Raw genomic sequence first — 21,139 nt, forward strand, 5'->3', positions numbered from 1 at the left:
TTCCATCGTGTGAATAGATCTTAAGTGATTTTAGAAATTCCCTATTGTGTACATTTAGTTAGTTACAATTTTTACTATTATAAATAAACCTGTATACTCAATATCCTTATACGTCATGTTTATGTGGGTCTCTGTTGCTTCTTTGAGAAAAATACTCAGAAGTAAAATCACCTGATCAAAGGGTCTACACCTTTTCAGGCTCCTGATACGTGTAACTGGATAGTGTTCTGAAAATGCTCTGAATTTATGCTCCAAGGGGAGATGTTTGAGAAGGCGCAAAGGGGGAGATGGGGAGACTGGGACTCCATGGCGAGGTGACCTGGAGAAAGAGATGGGGATACGTCTCTGAGAAGGGCCTCGCTAGAAAGGCGGGAGAGGGATTCTCAGGAAAGAATCCAAAGGTTCTCAGGGATTCATGCCTGAACCAGTGACAAAGTCAGCAGAGTGAGCCGAGGATAACACTGCCTTGAAGAGGAGGTTAAAGAAAATGTTCCTTGAACTCTTATGGGTTTTAAAAAATTTCTCTAGGGTGGCTTATGATCATCCTAGACACTGATGAGGAACTTGAGGCACAGAAATTAAGTGATTTCCCACCATTCCACTAATACAAGGGGAAGAAATAGACTCAGAATGATGTCTTCTGGTCCGGATCCTGGTGGCTTGTCCCCTTGACTTTTTCTATACCCTGAGGAGAGAGCTTGGCCTGCTGTCGCCTTGTGCTGAAGCGGGATGCCCTTCCTCACCTTTGGGGCAAGAGCAGCTTCCACAGGGTGGCTGAGTGAGAATGACTGAGGCTGACGACAGGGACAATTTCTACTAAATGAAATGACGGTGTTTTAAACTCAAAACCCAGTATTATGTCGTCATATATTATTGCTAAGTATAAAAGAGATATTTATGAGGTTCTTAGTCCAGATCCATAAATTGCAGGTGACTGTGAGGCTCTGTGATTGATTGAGGTGTGACAATTATGTAGCAAGTAGTGGCAAGCTGAGTCCACTGGGATGTGGCATGCACACACTCGCTGTGACACTCTAGCAGGGTGCCTCATTAAAACTTGTAACACTGGTCATTTCCCCCAAACTCACCCTATTAAAATGGCTAGCAGAAAGAAATGCTTGGTTTTAGGGTTTCTTGCTTTTTTATGGGCTGAATTAGGCATCAAAGGCAAAGAAGAGACAGAAGAACAGACCTGTCGGTTGCTGGGCAAGTTTGATTTGAATGGGTATGTAGATGCCAAAAACCATTCACTTGTTATTGGAGGACTGTTTGATATTCATTCCAGGACCATCCCAGCAAATGAGTCTGTTTTGGAGCCAGTATCAGCAAAATGTGAAGGGTAAGCCTTTCTTTTTGTCTTCTTTCTACATCAATCACAGGTGGTGGGGTGAAGGAGTGTTGGGTGTGGGGTGAGAGTCTGGAACCGGAGCCGTGATGCTAGCCTGACTCCAACACTGTTTCTCTGACTCAGGAGAGGTACCTCCTATTTCTGGGCCTCAGTTTCTCCAAGGTGGACATTCCAGGATTGCTTAGAAACAAGAAAAGCTTGGTCTCAAGTGGGTCCTTTCCTACTTCTGTGCCTCAGAAGGAAAGAAGGCAAGTTTTATGTGATATAGAGTGTTGCTCTTCAGAGGGTGGTCTGTGGACCAGCAGCATCAGCATCTCTTGAGAGCTTGTTAGAAATGTGGAATCTCAGGCTGCATTCCACATCTGCTGAATCAGAATCTGTACTCTGACAAGACATTACTTATTCAATTCCTAATAATATAAAACGAAAACCAGAGTTTGTCGTGATGTAGTACATTCATATTTTGTAAATGGAATCACTCAGCTGGTTCTTCACCCTTCATTAGAACTTCTGAAGGTTATCTTCTTAGCAAGGTTAAGTGGAAAAGCCAATATACATATTTCTAATAAAAATAATCTTAAAAATTAAAGTTCATTTAATTAATAGTAAATTAATTAGTAAATTAAAAATTCATTAAAAAAACGATTTGACATATCCTCTGTGGTTGAAATGGTGGTGAGAAGTGAGTACACCCAATTTAAAAAATAATTCACTGTGTCAGGGATATTTGGATTTCCCTGTCTGCTTCACATGTTCTCGTTTAACTTTCAGAGAGATCTGATAGTTGCTTCTTATGTTCTGTCCAGGGATTTTAATTGTAATCAGAGGAGAGATAGGGTGGTGTTGCTTACCCCATCTTCACTTTAACTTGAAGCCTGAGGAGTCTTTGAAAGGATTTCTTCAGTGTCTTCTGACTTTCAGTGTTGCTGCTCAGAAGTCTGATGACATTCTGCTTCTTGATATGTTGTATGAAATTTGTTCCATGTGGTCTAGGGCATCTAAAAAGCAATTCCTTGTTCTGAATGTGGGTCGGCAATGCAACGCACTGTGGGTATTCTACTTTCCTCCTAGCCTTTGACTGAGACCCAAATTGTTCATCTTTATGCTGGAACCCGGGGCCGGCATGGAGACACAGCGCTTGTTTGTACGCTCCACTTTGGTGGCCTGGGGTTCACTAGTTTGGGTCCCGGTGTGGACCTACATACTGCTCATCAAACCATGCTGTGGTGGCATCCCACATATAAAGTAGAGAAAGATTGGCAGAGATGTTAGCTCAGGGCTAATCTTCCTCATAAATAAATAAATAAGTAAATAAATAAATAGAAAAGAAAGCTAGAACTTTCCCCAGCACTTTAGTTCCTCCCAAATATATCTGTATACTTTGGATACTAATAAAATTCCATATTTAAAATTTTTTGATATATTTTCTTCAAAATTAGAACTACATAATTCATTTTCACCCATGACTGTCAACAGTTTCCTCCTATATGTACGCAACCCCAAAGTTCTTGCAGCCTCTTAATGCTCCTCCACACGGTGCAGCTTTCCCTCCCAGTGGGTGAGTCCTCAGAGAGGCCTGACCTAGGTGGTATTCATGAGCCGAGCCAGATCTAAGCAGATAGTAATTTCATTTTGGCATCATTAACCTTTATCTATAACTGATTGAGAAGTTCAAGTTGGAGTTTGAGGAAGCATGTTCTGAGACTCACAATTTTAATGAGATACTAGTTTTGGTTGGCCATCAGCTAAAGTGTGTGGAAGAGGAAGACTTTTCTATTATTTTGAAAAATTTGTTCAGAGAAGAGAGAGACAGCGAAATGGAAGGGGGAAGAGAATATTTTAATTCTTGTGGTTGATCTAAACAAAGTTAAGATTTAGAGAAATTTTCTGGGGAAACAGAGGTATACATTGTACAACAATAATGTGACGATCATAATGGAAGTCAATGAATGAAAGAAAAATCGCCCCACATCCCACCCTGTGCTCATTTGAAAGTGTTCCCTGTTGATACTCATCCAGATGTTCATAGAACTTATAGGCAGTTTTAATTACAGTATGGAAATAACTTTGCATGTTATCTGCTTCACTTATTATATGCATGCTGCTGTGTAATTTCTCTAATTATAGTTTTTTATGTATGGAAAATGTTCCCATCGTCAATGTATCATAATTTATTATTGCTGAGCATGTAAGTTCTTTCTGGTTTTTTAGTATTATAAATAGTTCTATAGTGCACAGTTTAGGGCAGACATAGTCTTTCCTTTGGGAAGAACAGTTCTTTCAGCTAAATTCAGGGGTAGAATTATTGATTGAAAGGAGGTGAACATTTTTCTAGCTCTTGAAATGTATTGTTATATTAACTTAAAACGATATTGCTACATTTATTTTAAAAATGTATATGCCACTTTATGTTGCCTCCATGTAATTTAGAGGCAACTGTCTGAGGATGAGGAAGCCCTTCATGTTCTGGCCCTTCCGGTTCTGCAGACTCTCTTCCCTGTGCACACCCTCCTGCCCTGTCCTCCGACCGTGCTGGGCTTTCCTCTCCTGGACCCTCTCATGATCTCTTGTCGTGCCTTCACACACCGCGCCCTCTGCCTGCGCATCTGCCTGTTTCCACGGTGTCCTGGAGCATCAGCTTGGCTGTGAATCCTCAGGGCAAGGTGCCGTCCTTTGTACCCCATGCCCACACTTCTCCTGTCACTGTGTTTGTCACTGTGGGCTTCCATCGCTTGGCTGTTCTGCTGTTTCTTTGCCGAGACTCTGCAGCGCCTGTCTTATTTACTCTTGTGTCTACAGTGTCCAGCACCAGCGGACTCAATAACTACATATTAAATGAGAATCAAAGCTAAACTAAACTAAAAACCAAATTAAAGAGACTGGAGGAAAAACCTAATCTGCCCACAGGGCTGGTTGTTATTAGATAATTCCAAAAATATTTATTGAGTAGAAAGTATGGAGTTAGATACTATTTAAGAGAAAAAACTCCTCAGGGTCTTGTTTTCACATAGGTTAAAGTTTGGTTAAAACTGGGAAGAAATAAAGAGAATTGGGAATAGACTATGTTTTTAATGGAGAAGGAGTTGGAAAAAACATGGTGATGGACTGCAGAACTCTCTTCTGCTTTAACGGCCGGGGAACAGGAAGAAGGAGGCTCTTCATGGTTGTATGTGAGAGTAGCAGGAAGGAGGCGTTTTTCAATTAAAAAATCTCTCAACCTTATCAATCAAATCACAGCAGGAAAATTATGTAATTAAAGTCATAGTATATGGAAATTTTATGTATTGCTTTTGTGTAGTCCTATCATAAGTATTTACAATTAATGTCCAGAAGAAAACAAGAGAAACCCATAGGGAGGTAGGGAGGAAAGGAGACTCGTGGCAGCAGGCACCTGCAGTGAATGGGGAAGATGTGCGAGGGGCCCTTGGGTGCTCTGCGTAGTGGAGGGAATTATGATTTTAAGAATATTTTTGTGAAAAGAGATAATCAGCAGTTTGGGGAGATTATATCATATGAAAGATACATAGAGCAAGGAAATGTCCAAAAAGACGCTTTCCAACCCAAACAAATCAAAGATTCCCCCCACTGACTAAGGCCTTACCAAAGCTATTTCCTTTTCAGGTTTAATTTTCGAGGATTCCGCTGGATGAAAACCATGATCCACACCATCAAGGAGATTAACGAGAGGAAGGATATTTTGCCCAACATCACTTTGGGCTATCAGATCTTTGACACCTGTTTCACCATCTCCAAATCTGTGGAAGCTGCTTTGGTACTCCTTACGGGGCAGGAAGAAAACAAGCCCAATTTCAGAAACGGCACTGGAGCATTTCTGGCGGGAGTTGTTGGAGCAGGCGGGTCGTCTTTATCGATTGCTGCTTCAAGAATTCTAGGGCTGTATTATTTACCTCAGGTATCTCAGAATACTGTGCTTGGCACTAACTTAAAAAGAAACACAAGTGTGTTTGTGGAAATTGCAGCAAATAGCGGGTGCTCAGCTGAGGGGGGGTAAGTCGCAGAGGCGAATGGGCAGGGGGGTGATCCTGCTGCCTTGACGGCTCAGCAGCTGCAGCAGGAGGGACTTGACGCCTACCGAGAGGCGACTTCAGGCTCTTCTGTGTCTGAAATCCTCAGGATCCTGCCTTAATATTTGACTTGAGGTTGTGACCCAGTGGTTTGTATGCTGACATCTGACTAGGCACTACCTCTGTAGCCCTCAGTGAAGTGCAGAGTAGGTGACGGAGAAATACTGGTCGGTCGGTTCATAGGTGCTATAAGGAACTCATTCTGTTTCTGTCCTGTATTAATGCAGATTATCATGGCCTTTTGAAATGAGCCTGGGAATCTCACAAGATAGCTAGAGTTTTTGGATGCTAACTTTACAGAGTATTTTAAATTCAGAGACTGTGACATGTTTCAACATAAGAATAGGTGATATTAAGAAGAATGGATTATTAAGATAATATAAATAAAGCACTATAATTATTTCTAAGGATGGGTCATTAAAGTATCAATAGTCAGGACTTATTAATATGAATGATGATTAAACCTGTTTGTGTTACTGAAGTAATGGGAGATTTTGAAATAATTGTAAAAGTAGCAATTACATAGTATTTCTTAAAAAGCTGCAAATCCAAATTTAGGAGAAATAAGAAAGTACTGGGAGACGGAACCGAGAGGAGGGGTCAGGTGATGCAGCTGACACCTTAGGTGTGGGCTTCATCCAGCTCAGACAAACCGCTGCTGCTGTGAGCTCCATCTCCCACCAAATGCCAGCTGTGGTCCAGGCACCAGCCTGAAACATCTGGATAAATTTTCTCAATCACGTCCTTGTAGTGAATCTCAAAAGAGTGTAAAAGAAAAAGCTTCTTGGTGACAGATACTTTCACAGTTGTTTTCTCATTTAATATACTGAGTATGTTAGGTCATTATAATATATAACATATATATTATATATAATCAGTATAATATTCATTATAATATAGTGATTATACTTTAGTATACTTAATATACTCAAGATGTAGATATCATTATCCTGATTTTACTTGTGGGGAAACAGATTCAGAAGTTTTGAGTAACTTGTCCACGACCTTACACTGTTTAATTATGAAACCAGATTTAAAAATCAGAATCTGTTTCCTAAATGAGATTCTTTCCTACATATGGCTTCCACGATGTTGCTGAATATGAGTTTCCAAAGAAGAATTTAAATTAAGCTAATGGAGTAAGAATAGGACAAAGAGTTGAGAAAAGAGAAATTAAGAACATTCTGTCACTTATGAAGGAATTGACAGTCATGGAACTACGGAACTACAATAGAGGCGGTCCTATTGAGGCGATGCATTAATAACATGGGATGGATTAGGGGAGAACGTGACACGTTCTTCGTTGTAGAGTCAGTGAGGTTGAAGATAAGGTACAGCAGAAATGCATGTAAGACTATCAAGAATTCATAGGACTGAATTCTTAAGTTCTCACTGATGGAAAATACACACAAGGATCACTGGTAAAATGAGAAAGAAGTACCTCTTCATTTATTGAGACAAGTGCCTATAAAACGAGGGCTTCTAGTAACTTGGTGGGAGAACATGACTTCGACCGAGGTTGCTGTGGAGCTTCCTACCGTCTTTCTCAGTCTAAGTCTTAGGACCTAAATACTCAGGAGTCCTGGCAGAGAGAAACAAGGAAAGAGAAGAGGAGAGAAGGAGGGAAAGTGGTGGTGGTGGTAAGACACACCCTGAGAGAGAGAGAGAGACAGTGAGAGAGAGAGAGAGAACTGGGCCTGCCAGAGAGACTGTGAGTCCACTTACTCCATCATCTGTGTGGATGAGAAGTTAGACCTGAGAAGGAGCCTGGATGGCTTGACTCACCACCTAGTCTCTGAAGAAAGTGGATGGAAGGGCAGATGACCTGCCCTTTGCTGTGATCCCACCTGTGAAATTGGTGCATTGAATGTCATCTTCTTGATAATGAGCTCCTCCAGTTCTCTTCAGGTAGGGTCTGAAAAGGGTGGACAGGGAGGCCCAAAGTGTTCCAACCATCCCACCCACTGAGCAGGGAGGGGAGGAGAAGCCCTTTTGTCTATGGAAAGATGTGAGAATAAAGGGGAGATCCGTTGTTATGTTCCCTCCCTCTCCAATAAAAGTATTCAGAGATTGTGTAATTTGAGATTTGGCTGTTGTTTTTTAATAGCTGCATGAATATTTTCAATTGCAGGTGGGTTATGCCTCTACCTGCTCAGTTCTCAGTGACAAATACCAGTTTCCGAGTTACCTTCGCACGGTTGCCAGTGATAAGGTCCAGTCGGAGGCCATGGTCAGACTCATCCAACACTTCGGTTGGGTCTGGATAGGCACGATAGCAGCTGATGATGATTATGGAAAATATGGAGTAAAAATTTTTAAGGAAAAAATAGAGAGTGTCAACCTCTGTATTGCCTTCTCTGAAATCATTCCCAAAGTCTATTCCTATGAGAAAATGCGAAGAGCTATTGATGCTGTAAAGAACTCCACGGCCAGAGTCGTTGTGCTTTATGCGTCTGATATTGACCTCAGTCCTTTTGTGCTGGAAATTGTTTTCCACAACATAACTGACAGAACATGGATAGCAAGTGAAGCATGGATTACCTCAGCTCTCATTGCAAAGCCTGAATATTTCCCATATTTTGGTGGAAGTATTGGATTTGCAATACCAAGAGCTGATATACCAGGACTAAAAGAGTTTCTTTATGACGTGCATCCTAGCAAGGATCCAAATGATGTCCTGACCATTGAATTCTGGCAAACTGCTTTTAACTGTACTTGGCCCAATAGTAGTGTTCCCTACCATGTTGATCACAGAGTGAACATGACCGGTAAAGACGACAGGTTACACGCCATGTCTGATAAATTCTGTACAGGAGAGGAGAAGTTGGAAGACCTTAAAAATACTTATCTGGATGTGTCTCAGCTAAGAATCACAAACAATGTCAAGCAAGCTGTGTATTTTATGGCTTACGCCCTGGATCACCTCAGTAGATGTGAAGAAGGACGTGGGCCATATGTTTTCGGAAACACCTGTGCGTATATACCTGACTTTGAGCCTTGGCAGGTAAGTTGTTGTTTGTGTGTTTGTTTTACCTCATGATATAGTTTGACATCAAAAGAATTTGTACTGTTAAAACCATTGATTTGCTTTTGTACTTAATAGACGTGGTTTTATCACCTGAAAGAATGGCTCGCACATGTGATCTAAATGGTTGTTTTTAAATTACCATTTGTTAAAAGAGTTGTTATTAAATTTGTTGTGAATGATTGGAAATCCTCCCAAAACAGTGCCTTAAACAAGATAGGATTTTTTTCCTTCACATAAATGAAGTTTAGAGGTTCGCATTCTGGGACTGAAGGAGTGATTTAGGAGTCCAGGCTCCTTCCACCTTGTTGCTTCACCATCCTCAACATGAGGGTTCACCTCATAATCTCCAATGGCTGCTTGGGCTTCAACCATCATTCCACACTCTAACCAGCCGGAAGGAGAAAGAGCAGAGAGGTGTATCCCTTCATTTAAGGATATTTCCTAGAAATTACATACAATTCCTCTTACATGCCATTAGCCAGGATTTAGTTATATGATCACATCTAGCTGCAAGGGAAACTGGAATCTGTAGTTTTTATGAAGTGTGGGAAGGCCATGCAAGGGCATGAAGGTCAGGAGGTGAAGATTATTGGGGCTATCTTGGAGATTGGCTCTCACACCTCCTGTTTCAGGTCTGATGTCCCAGCAATTCATGTCAGGACACTGTAGCACTAACGGTCTCACCAAGACACACACCTACTCAGAGTGCTCATCTGCTTGCATCCCTTGGCACCTCCCCTCCCACCTGTAAAGGATAAAGCATGAGCATCCCTGGTCTGGCACTGTCAGCATCTCTGATTTCATTGCTTCTTCCATGACCCTCAGCACTCAGCAACACCAAATTGCTTGTCACTCTCAGCAGAGCCCGCGTTGGCTGGAACCATTGCACGTTCATTTTCATTTTTAAATAGATCCTACAGCACAGTTAGTCGTGCTGATGTGGACTCGGCGAGCAGAGGAGTTGAAAGAAAGATTTCTCGGACTCTCAAGATCTGGCAGTAGTGCTCCATTATTCAGAGAATAGCATGGGGACAGGACCCATGGGCAGTAAGAACTGCAACATGGGGACAGGACCCATGGGTAGTAAAGAGCTGCAATGTGCTGAGGGTTAGGGCTAAACTTATAAGGCATAAATATGTGAGTTATTTCTTTACAAGATAAAGGGAAGATCATGTAAAAAAGTTGTTAAAACGGTATTAGTACAGGTGGGGTCTGATTATTGGGTGGTCCTATAACTTTGGACAAGCATCAGGTAGGGTCAGGTCAGGATGTTCTATGCTTCCTGGAGGATGATATAGATCGGTATGTTGGGCAGGATACCTTGGGCTTATCTCCCTGGGGCAGCCTTGATCCTCATCAGTTCATCTCTCTAGTCTCCTCCAAGCTATGGCAGTTCTTTATTCTTTCCTGGTTTTTCATGACCTTCATACTTTTAGTAAGTACTGGCTATTTTCAGAGCGTTTTTCAGTTTGGGTTTGTCTAATGTTTTCTCATGATTACATTGAGATTACGTGTTTTTGGCAAGACTACTATAGAAGTCATGTTGTATGTTTTCTATGCCTCATGTGAGGAGATGCATAATGTCCTTATGTCTCATTATTGGTGATACTTAGTTACCATATGTCACCATATTTTCCATTGTAAAGTTACTGTGTTTCCCTTTGTAATTAATGATTATCTTGTGGGACAATATTTTGAGGCTCTGAAAATCTTCTGTTTCTTATCATGCTTTTGCCCACAAATTTTAGCACATTGATGATGACTCTTGCCTGAAACAACTTTTACTGTGTTGTTTAAAAAGCAGGGACTTCTTATTTCCCTCATTCCTTCTGTATTTATTAAGTGGGATTCTACTTCTCCTCCACTGGTTTACTCATATCCATATGGGCTCATATTTATTTCTTTTCTATGAGTAGAATAATCCATAACTATCATTATTTATTTTGCTGCTTAAAATTTCTCATATTTGACCATTGGAATCTCTTTTGAGCTGGCTCCTATTTCCTTTTGACACATCCCTATAATTTCTGAGCACCCCCTTACTTTTTGGAATCCAAAGATGTTCGAGGATCATCTTGTGCTTTCTCTGCCACAGTCCCGTAGTCAGCCATTTCTCCAAAGAGTCCTGGTTCTATTTACAGGAGAATGGAATTTAGAAACCAAGATCTGAGCACTAGGTGTGTTCATTGGTCCTGGGGAAGTTGTGGTAAATTCAGAACGAGAAATTAAGTTGTATATGAAATGCCATAGGGGGCTTCCTTTATTTTGAAAGAAATGCTCTGGGTACTTCTTTTGTAATAAAAAGGATCCTTTTCCGTGGTAAATAACAACACTTTAATTTATTATTTAAACATTTCAATCTTATAATTTAAATTTACTCAAAGAGCATCAGATACATATTAGGATTGCAGAGAAGTCTTTAGGGAGAATCAAGGGCACACAGTGTCAGGTGAATGTTGGTGGATATGTCCATGACGGGATTCAGGCTCCTTGACCCTGTATTTAAAACTGTGAAAAGCAAGACCTCACAGTAGAGAGGATTATTAGCATTTAAGAGTGCCTCCTAAATGTGTTGACACAAAATAACCAATAACCATTCCATAGATAAGAGAGATAAGGCGAGTCTTACTTGAGCCAAACTGAGGATTATAACCTGGGGAAGGCCTTTTCCAGAAAGGAAGAAAGCATTCAGAAGCATGGTTTTCAGTACAGCTTTATATTGTTTTAGAAGAAAGAACATACATTAAACACACCCAGAATACGTATTCATCAAAGTTTCAAAGAGGTATACTGTTGCAAACTAGCAGGTTGACAGGACCCCGATGTAGGGAATGGGACTAATGGGGCAGCACCAATAGGGCATAGGAGGGGAAGTATGCATTCTCATCTTAAGAGAGGGCATTCTTTACTTTCATGGTTAAGCGGATGTACAATGTATATTTGATAGACCGTAACTCAGGCTTTTTAGTTCAAGCCAAATCAGTTTTGAACTTGAATAGTTACCCCGTATACCTCAATATGTGAAAATCTCTTGTCAAATGTATCAAAGTGAAAATTTTGATTTATTTAAAACCAAGATGACAATGCACTCTGTCCTCATTCTTCTCAGCTTACTCCATGAGCAGGCTTGGTCAGAATATATACTTTGGTAAAATCCCTTCACTCTTGTGGTTTATTTGGGCATTTCTGAATCTTTTGCATGCCTAGGTGGTAGGGAACTGTCCTCCCAGCCAATAATGATGTACAGGTGGGTTATGGAAATGTTGCTCTGGAGAACGGTCAGGGATGGGCAGCCTTTGAAAATTTCTTTGCTTGACTCTTCTGAAGATAGGGAAAGAAAAAAAATGCCTCTCCCTAATGGAGTTGTCAATAAAAGTCACGCTGCTGTGAACTCTGATGCAGATTCCATGTTGGCTGAGAAGAGCACACAGTGGAGGAGGGAGACGGAGAGCTAAGAGGACCAGCGACCTGGAGTGGCCCTGGTGGTGGTGGAACACTTACCTTGGTGTCAGGATGCCCTGAGGCTTCCACTTGTAGTGCCTTAAGCCCTATGTCAGAGACAGGGCAGGAGTAATTTTCCTCTTTTTACAGACCAAGAAACTAATGCTTAGGGGACGGCCCCATGGTGTGGTGATGAAGTTCTGCGTGTACCACTTTGGCAGCGTGTGTTCATGGGTTCAGATCCCAGGTGTGGACCTACCACTCATCAGCCATGCTGAGGGGGTGACCCACATACAAAATAGAGGAAGATTGGCACAGGTGTTAGTTCAGGGCTAATCTTCCTCAAGCAAAAAAAGAGGAAGGTTGGCAATGGGTGTTAACTCAAGGCAAATTTTCCTCAGCAAAAAAAAAAAAAAAGGAAAAAGAAACTAATGCTTAGTTAGAATATATGACTCGCCTAAGGTCATGACATTTGGCAGAGCCAAAACTTCACTCCAGATCAGCAGACACCACAACTCAGGGTCTTCTACACTCTGTTGTGTGGCCTCTTTTATTTGTTGAGGATTAGGGACTGGACTGGACCCTCTGTTTGGGAACCATAGGCCCAGCATGTGGTGCTGACAAAGACCAAGGACACAGGATATAGCCTGTTGCAGACTGGTTACCCTCCTACTAAAGAAGATGTGCTCTTACCCAAGCTCAGATTGGCCATGTGAGGCAAGAGTAAGAGAGGTATTTATTTTGTCAGGGGCTCCCACTGCCGTCCACAAAACCACTCTGCCGGTGCACAACCAGCTCCATCCCCCGTTATGCTCTTGGCCATGGCCCCTTTGGCACACCTTATCCCACGTGTTATTCTCTTGGCTTATAATCTCCTTGTCCCCAGTATTTCTCAGGCAAATTCCTATGAATTTTTTAAAACCCAGCTCACATGGCCACTTCCTGGGGAAACCTATTCTAATTTTCCTAAGGCGGTTAGTCAGCCGCTCCCTCATCCATGCCCACTCGACGTTCTGTCCACAACAGCAACACAGAGTACATCGAGTCTTACCCTCAGTGCCTGTTTGTCTGGCCTTTCCACTGGACCGTGAGCTTTGCAAGGGTAGGGAGTGGATCACGTTGATTTTCATATCTCTAGCACCTGACATGTAGGGAAAGGAGTGTTTGTGTGGGAGTAGACCAGTACCTAAAAGTGGAAGAAATCTAGGAGGGAAGTTAAAATATCCTCTCTGCCCAGATATGCAGATATCGGGAATATTAGGCACCACTATGCCATAGTACAGGTCTGTGCTGTCCAGTAGAAATGTGCGAGTCACACAGGTAATTTAAAATCTTCTAGTCACCAGATTAAAAAAATAAAAAGAAACAGATGGAATTAAATTTAATATATTTTATTCAACCCCAAATAATATTTTACATGTAGTCATAATCATGAAGATATAACATAAAAATAATAATGCAAAATTATTATTGAGATAGTTTACATTTTTAAAAATTAAGTCTTTGAATCCATTGTGTGTTTCACACTCACAGCCTATCTCTATTTGGCCAGCCAACTTTCAAGTTTCAATTGTCACCTGTAGCTAGAAGTTGTTGTATTAAGCAGCAAAGATATAAACTCTTTTATAAACAAAGATATAAACTCTTTATAAACTCTGTTTTCTGGGCAATAGAATTTTTACAAATTGCTTTTCCCTCCCTTGTTTTCTAGTTAATGTACTATCTGAAGAACATTAAGTTTACAACCCATAATGGAATGACAATAGAAACGGATGAAAATGGAGACGTGAGTAGGGGGTACTATGATATCCTAAACTGGCAATTGGATGATAATGGAGAAGTTGCCTTTGTGAAGATTGGAGAATACACATTCACAGACTCTAAGTTTGAACTCGTGATGAGAAAGAATGCAACGATATTTTGGAACACTGAGTCATCAGAGGTTGGTACTCTGACGTCTTATTTTGTTTATATACGCAGAGTATTGCATTTCCATACTGGTTCAGGCACTATGGAATATCAGACACCTAGAGCTGGCCATTCCAAGTCAACTTTCCCAAATACAGTAAATATCTTTTCTATATAGAGATTCAGAGATTTTGTTTTTGGAACATTTTCTTGGGTTGTAGTTTTAAATATTAGTTCTATTATTTTGTTTTTCTTCTTCAAGTATTTCAGTTGTCCATATGTTTGATTTCTTTTGTCTATCTTCCATTTTAAGCACTTTCTCTCTGATCATTTTTGCCTTTTTCTTTATTTAATCCCTATTCTCTTGGTTGCTTTCCTGCCTTTATTCAATACCCCTTATTAAGTTTTCACTCAAAGATATATGTTTTTGAATGCCTTGTGACTTTTATCTTAATTTCTGAAATTTTTTGAAGAAAAAAGAGTTTCCTTCAGTAAAATGAACTTTTTTCCATTTCTTCCAGTTTCATATCTATTTATGTTTTTAATTTTAAATGTCTAGTCGAGATATTTTTGCACATCTCTAAGTGCTTTTCTGAGAAAATTTAATTGTAGTACCTGAATACGTATTTAAGTGCTGTGTTACAGAATTCTTCTGCTTATTGGTTGTATGTGTGTGTGGCCCTTTTGGCCTGAGATCTGAGATCCCCAAACAGCCTTTCCAATTATGCTGGGAAAGGACGTAAGAACAAGTGACCAGAAAAGTAAGATTTCTGAGCTCCTGTGCTGTGCCAGACACTTTCATCTTTTTTCTCTCTCTTCTTGTCTTTTTTTTCCTCTCTGCTTTCCATGGGCAGCAATAAACATATACAGACTCACACATACTTACACAAGCATTCCCACACACGTGTACACACACACACTCACATTCCTCCCTTTCTTGGCTCATCCTAAGCAGCTCTTGAGTACGTCATGGCAGCATACAAAAATAAAACAGCCTATCAGTGTTTGCCACTGTAGGGACCACAGCTCTCTTCTGCATTTTATTTCTTTGACCTAAAGCTGTTCTGTCTAATTACAGTAGCCCTTAGCCACATGTAGCTTTTAAAATTTAAATTAATTAAAATGAAATAAAACTAAAAATTTAGTTCCTTAGTCACATTAGCCACATTCCAAGTACTCAACAGCCACATGGCCAGGGGTTCCTGTGTTGGACACCATTGCTGCAGAAGGATGGAGCTGCCCGAGGCTCAGAGTACAAACTGTTCTCCTTGTCCCGAGCTCTCTCACCGAGTGGGGCTGAGACTTTGTGCTTCTGTATTCCAGGGCCAGGCACATCACAGGTGCTCAATATAAGGTTTGCATGAAAATAGAGAGGATGCTGCAGCTTGTATATACAAGGCTCGTTCTACTAAAAATTGACGGAAAAATGGTAAAATGTAGTCACAGATTTCGATTTTAATAATGTTTGTTACAGCATAGTAATTTTATTTTTCTCATCTTCTTTATTAAAATTGGGGTTATATCTGTATAGTGAAATCAGTTAGAATGCAATTCATACAAACTTACTAAGCATCTGCCATGGTCCACCTCTCTGTTAAGCACTGCAAAAGGACCACTGCCCTCACGGTGCTCACAGTCTTAGTTATCGATTGAGCAGATATTTATTGAGCACAATATTATTTGTGCTAGATACTGTTCTAGGAACTTGGGGTATGTCAGTGTACTAAACAGAACAAACCCCTGCCTAGTGGAACTAACATTTCAATGGGAGGAAATAGGCAATAAACGGTTAGATAAATTATATAGTATATAAAGGATGACAATGTTGGGGAGAAAAACGTAGCAGGGACTGAGATGGGGAGCGTCGGGGGAGTGTTGTATTGTCATTTCACATGTGTGGTCAGGGAAAGCCTCACTGGGTGACATTTGAATAAAATCTTAAAAGGAAGTTCATCCAGGAATTATCTAGGGGAAGAACATTCCAGCTGAGGGAACAGTAACTTCTAAGGCTTGAGGCAAGAGAATGCCTGGCATTTGGGAAGAATAACAAAGAGGTCAGTGTCACCTGCAGAGTGGGAGAGAGCAAGAGTAGTGGGAGAGGCGATAAGAGAGGCCAGAGAGGGTTAGACCACGTGGGCCCTTGTTGGCTATTGAAAGCCTTTGGCTTTTACACTGAGTGGAAACGGGAAGGCAGGGAAAAGTCTTGATAGAGGAGAGTCACGATCTAGCTCAGGATTTAAAGGATCATTCTGTCAGCCAAGTCGCAAATGGATGGAACTGGTGGGATACAGTGGAAAAGAGTAGAATCTGCTGGATTTGCTGAGACTCTGCACTTGGAAGTGTCCTACATCAACAATTAGTGGATGGTATAAGGCATGATTTTACTCATGGTAAACTGAGTCTGGAGTTGGTGAGCAGATGGACCTGAGCGAAGGAGAGGCTATATGTAGGCAAGTAATAGAAGATAAGTTTGGAGATGATAGGTGAGAATGGTGGCGTCAGTGACAGAAACGGGGAACTTGCGGGGAGGAATCAGGATAATGGGGATGGTTTTAAACATGTTGAATTTGAGGTGATGGTGGAATCTCAAACAGGGATGAGTTAGAAGTTTAGGATATGGAATTAGTGGTCAGGTGGGAAAGGTTGGTGTTAGAGTCAAGATTTGGGAGTTCTTATGTAGAGGTGCTTGTCAAAGACAAGAGAACGAATGAGCTGCTTTATATTGAGATAAAAGCAGAGGATCAAGGATCAAACCCAGAAAAATGCCACAGTGATGATGAAGGTGGAGGAAGGAGGACCAAGAAAGGAAATGAAGGGCCCAGTGGAAGCCAAGGGAGCCTGCAATCCAAGGAGGGCTGATCAAGACGTGGACAAGAGACCAGGGAGATGTGGCTGGAGGAAAAGCTGTCAGAGGTGGCAAGAGACATTGCAGTGAGTGGGAAGCTAGACTGAGTGCTGAGAAGGAAGGGATGGGACGGAAAGTTATCAGCTCATTGTTCGTGCTGTTTTTCAAGGATGTCTATATGGAGAACTCTTGTCAGAAGACCGGCTCAGGAGAGGGAGCCTCGTTCATTCTGTGATGATGCACAGACACACACACACGTACAGACACACACACACACATGCACGCACACACTCACACCTTATAGGAAGCCTGTCTGCTCTGTGTAGCAATACATGCTTCAGTAACGTTACAGACCATAACTGAGATCAGAGCTTTCCCACATTTTCTATCGTTATCTAATTCAGATTTATCCTGGAAAACTCAACATAGGAAAATACTGATTTCCAAAAGAAATATAAAAGTGATTATTCACTTTCCAAAAGAAATCTTTGCTTAATGGGAAAAACATTTTATCTCCCTTTTAGATAGGAAACTCCTCCTTTACATTAAGATGTAAACAGATTTACGAACCTTGCATTTATCCTGGGGTTCACAGTGTGCTCCACGAAGAATGTAAAGGGAGGCCTGTGTTTTCCACTGAGCTTTCTCAACTCTTTTTGCGAGAAGTGATTCCACTGCTGTGCTGGTCCATTTTTCATTTTTCCCAATTTTCCCATGGGACAGATCTTTCATTTTTCATTTGTGTGGATCCTGGGTGACATGTTTTTGACATTCAGACTGTGTTGGGATGACCCTGCTGAGAAAAAATCTTTTTCAGGCTCGCAAGATGATTTTTGGGGTGCAGGTCCCCAAGCAGGAACAGACTTGTCAAATTGTCCTCTCCTCAGAGTCCCATGGACATGGGGCCTGGTCTGAGTCCCCAAGGTTAGAAAGATTAGCATTAGGATTATCTTTGCGTTTCTAGAATCGACCACAGGACTTTTAGCAAAATTCCTCTCCAGGCTCTCCATGTTGTTTTTCTCTTTGTCTGCTGTCCTCGCCCAGCTGTCCTGGGTTTCCCAAGATACTATAAATCTTCCGCAGAAATCCGGATGAGAACTTTCTCAGCCTCACAAGTGGTGGCGACAAAAGGGCTTTGTTACCTGTGGTGTGTTTGTCTCTGTCAGGTTCCCTATTCAGTGTGTGCTGACGTGTGTCGTCCCGGGACCCGGAAGGGGATTCGTCAGGGGGAGCCAGCATGCTGCTTCTACTGCATCCCGTGTGCTGATGGACACGTGTCGCGGGAACCAGGTAGAGATGGTCGTTTTTTCATTGATACTAAAATATAATTGGGTTAAACACGTTTCAGCAAAGAAGGCCTTGGGGACCTTCTTTGTAAATAGATGTAAACAACTTATAACAAAAATCATTGTAATCCACCAAACTATTGGATGTCCTGTCTAAAAAAACCGTAATATTGGATTTCAGGTCTAAAGCTGCTACAGTTGGAAAAAGACCTGTAACCATGAATTTAGGAGAGGAAAATACAAACGAAATATATGAAATGTGAAATATAAATGAATGGATTCATAAAAGTATTTAAGATTATTTCAATTTCTGGAATAGGTTAAACATTAGTTATGTTCATGTTGGAAAAAAGAGTGGATTATAGTTCTATGTTCTACGCGATGATCTCTAATTTGGAGCTCTAAGATCCAGAGCTCTGTGCCACAACCACTCAGCCTGCTGGACTGCTGCCCCTGGTGCCAAGGGCTGGAGCCGAGCTTTGTGTGCTTCTCCTCGGGCAGCATGTTGGACCAGGTTTATTTTTCTCTCTTATTTCCGTTAGAGATAACACAAATTTTACTTGCTTTTTGCCAAAATGCCCCCAACAGCCATTTATTTAAAAGAGAATTTTAAAATGTAAAATTTTCCCCAAATGGAAAACAACTACAATGTAACCTGAACAACTCTCTGGCCCCGTCGTGGCCCTGTCTCTGCACAGTCACATTGAGCAAAGTCCAGTCCAGCAGTCAGAAGACATCTAGAGGGAATTCCAATCTTTACCTGCATCTTTCAAAGAACATTAAAGAGATTCGTTTCATAACCTACCACAAACTCATCTCATTTTTTCTTATGTCCCAATATTCTGCCTCGGAGCCTTCACCCAGCTAAATGCCATGAATCTTTCCTCAACCTTGGTCAACGTGTGGCTATTTTCGTTTCCCTCAGTCCTTCTCTACCTATTCTCTCAAATCTACATCTGGAGGGTGGGGAGGGCAAAGCTGAGTGGGCTAAGACAAATCCTCTCCAGTAGGACGGGGTGAGGTTGAATGGAAGACTGAGAACCCTTGTATTTTAATCAACTTATCAGTGTCACAATCCTGATTTTTCACCTTAGTAGCCTGATTTTCTCATATATGGGAAATCACCCGTGGCTTGTTCTTGGGTTCATGAGGCTGCACACCTCTCTGCTCAGTTAGATAATTGGAAGAGAAGGATGAGGCATCTTACTGAGAAAGGCCCATGCAGGAAAGGCTGAACCAAGAAGGGAGACTGAATTTCCAAGACTGAAAATAACCCTCTATCTGTAAGATTAGCTGCACACTTTAAGAACGTTTCATCACTGCGTTTTGGGAGATATTATATATATTCTATATAAGGGGATCTCAGTGAGTCCTGTACTAGGCCTTTGGCTGCTCTGGACTATTCACGGCTGAAGGGGATAACTGAGTTTCCCTGCAGTCAGTCCTCTGTTCTCTGTTCACTAGGTCAAAGAGAGTGTGAGCAATGCGGTGAAGACTACTGGTCAAATGCACAGAAGAACAAGTGTGTGCTGAAAGAGGTGGAGTTCCTTGCTTATGATGAGGCCCTGGGATTCACACTTGTCCTTCTCTCCATCTTCGGGGCCCTTGTGGTCTTGGCAGTCACAGTTGTGTATGTGCTGTACAGGCACACTCCGCTTGTGAATGCCAATGACCGGGAGCTAAGCTTTCTCATCCAGGTTTCGCTTGTCATCACACTGTTGTCTTCCGTGCTTTTCATTGGCAAGCCGTACGACTGGTCCTGCAGGGCCCGCCAGGTTACCCTGGCAATGGGATTTTCTCTTTGCCTGTCTTGCATTCTTGGAAAGACTATTTCACTGTTCTTAGCCTACAGAATTTCCAGATCCAAAACCCGACTTATATCCATCCGTCCCCTTTATCAGAAAATCATTGTGCTAATTTCTGTTCTAGTTGAGATTGGTATATGTACAGCCTACTTGGTATTGGAACCCCCAAGCGCCTTCAAGAACATGGAATCTCAAAACACAAAGATCATTCTGGAATGCACTGAAGGTTCTATAGAATTTTTATGCTCTATGTTTGGGATTGATATCTTCCTGGCTTCGCTATGCTTTCTCACAACCTTTGTGGCTCGCCAGTTGCCGGACAATTACTATGAAGGAAAATGCATCACCTTTGGGATGCTGGTCTTTTTCATCATCTGGATCTCTTTTGTTCCTGCCTACTTGAGCACCAAAGGCAAGTTCAAAGTGGCTGTGGAAATATTTGCAATCTTGGCATCCAGCTATGGTTTGTTGGGTTGTATATTTGCTCCCAAGTGCTTCATTATCTTGCTGAGGCCAGAGAGGAACACTCATGAACTTGTTGGTGGAAGAGTCTTGACTATAGATAAGAGCATCCAACCAACTTTAGCGTCTGTGAGCAGTGAGCTCAACAATACCATGGCATCAACTGTTGAGGACGACTAGGCTTACACGTGCCCTCCAGCTGCCGTGGTGACATGGTTCAGCATCCCCTTTCCACCTGCTCCTGTAGCAGCTGCCTGACGCTCTGGAGTGACATTGAGGATCTGGGTCCTGGTTGTGAAGTTTTAGTATGGTGTATGAGATCTCATACTCTCAGATATCACTCATCATGAGTCAGAACGCCTGTTACTATTGAAACTGGACACCGCTTCATTAGAACACTTCATAACACTTTGGCATGAGGAGTGTATGGTAGAGGATAAGATATACACAAGTAATCTAAAAATGATGGGTAAAAACTTTGACTGTTGAATACATTTTTCTCCTTATATCCTGGGTGTCTGATCTAGAAATTTACATTAAAAAAATCACCTTGTGGGGACCAAAACAAACATCTTGTGCTACATCCTGCTGATGCCTCTATAGGATAGATAGCTACTCTCTGACTGAGCTAAGAGTGACAGCTCATAAACTTTCCCTTGGAGCAGCGTGTTTGGTAAGAGAATTTATGTTTTGAGGAACTCTGCAGCGCAGAGGGAATATTGAAGGAATTGAGACGTTCCTTCTTGAATGAGGGATGGAAATAGACAAGTTTGTCCCAGAGGGAAGGCAAGGACTACGTGCTCCAGATTTTCCTGGAGGAGAATCAGTGGTAAGGTATTTGAGTTTCAAAATGTTGTTATGCTTGAAAAATAAAAATGAGGGGAATTAAGATGTCAGTAAAGGAGTTATTAAGTTAATAGGGAATATCTAG

General features: G+C 41.5%; 1 protein-coding gene across 1 annotated transcript; it reads left to right on the top strand.

Annotated features, from left to right (window-relative positions):
- Nucleotides 1–1,097: 1,097 nt before the first annotated feature.
- LOC106824896 (vomeronasal type-2 receptor 1-like) lies at nucleotides 1,098–20,388 on the top strand. The gene is made up of 6 exons (XM_070492423.1): nucleotides 1,098–1,339; nucleotides 4,970–5,261; nucleotides 7,565–8,437; nucleotides 13,614–13,844; nucleotides 17,822–17,945; nucleotides 19,406–20,388. The coding sequence occupies exons 1-6, from the start codon at nucleotides 1,098–1,100 to the stop codon at nucleotides 20,386–20,388; spliced, it is 2,745 nt and encodes a 914-aa protein (XP_070348524.1).
- Nucleotides 20,389–21,139: the final 751 nt, after the last annotated feature.

The sequence above is a fragment of the Equus asinus genome, chromosome 21 (genome assembly GCF_041296235.1).
Source record: "Equus asinus isolate D_3611 breed Donkey chromosome 21, EquAss-T2T_v2, whole genome shotgun sequence".
NCBI lineage: Eukaryota > Metazoa > Chordata > Mammalia > Perissodactyla > Equidae > Equus > Equus asinus.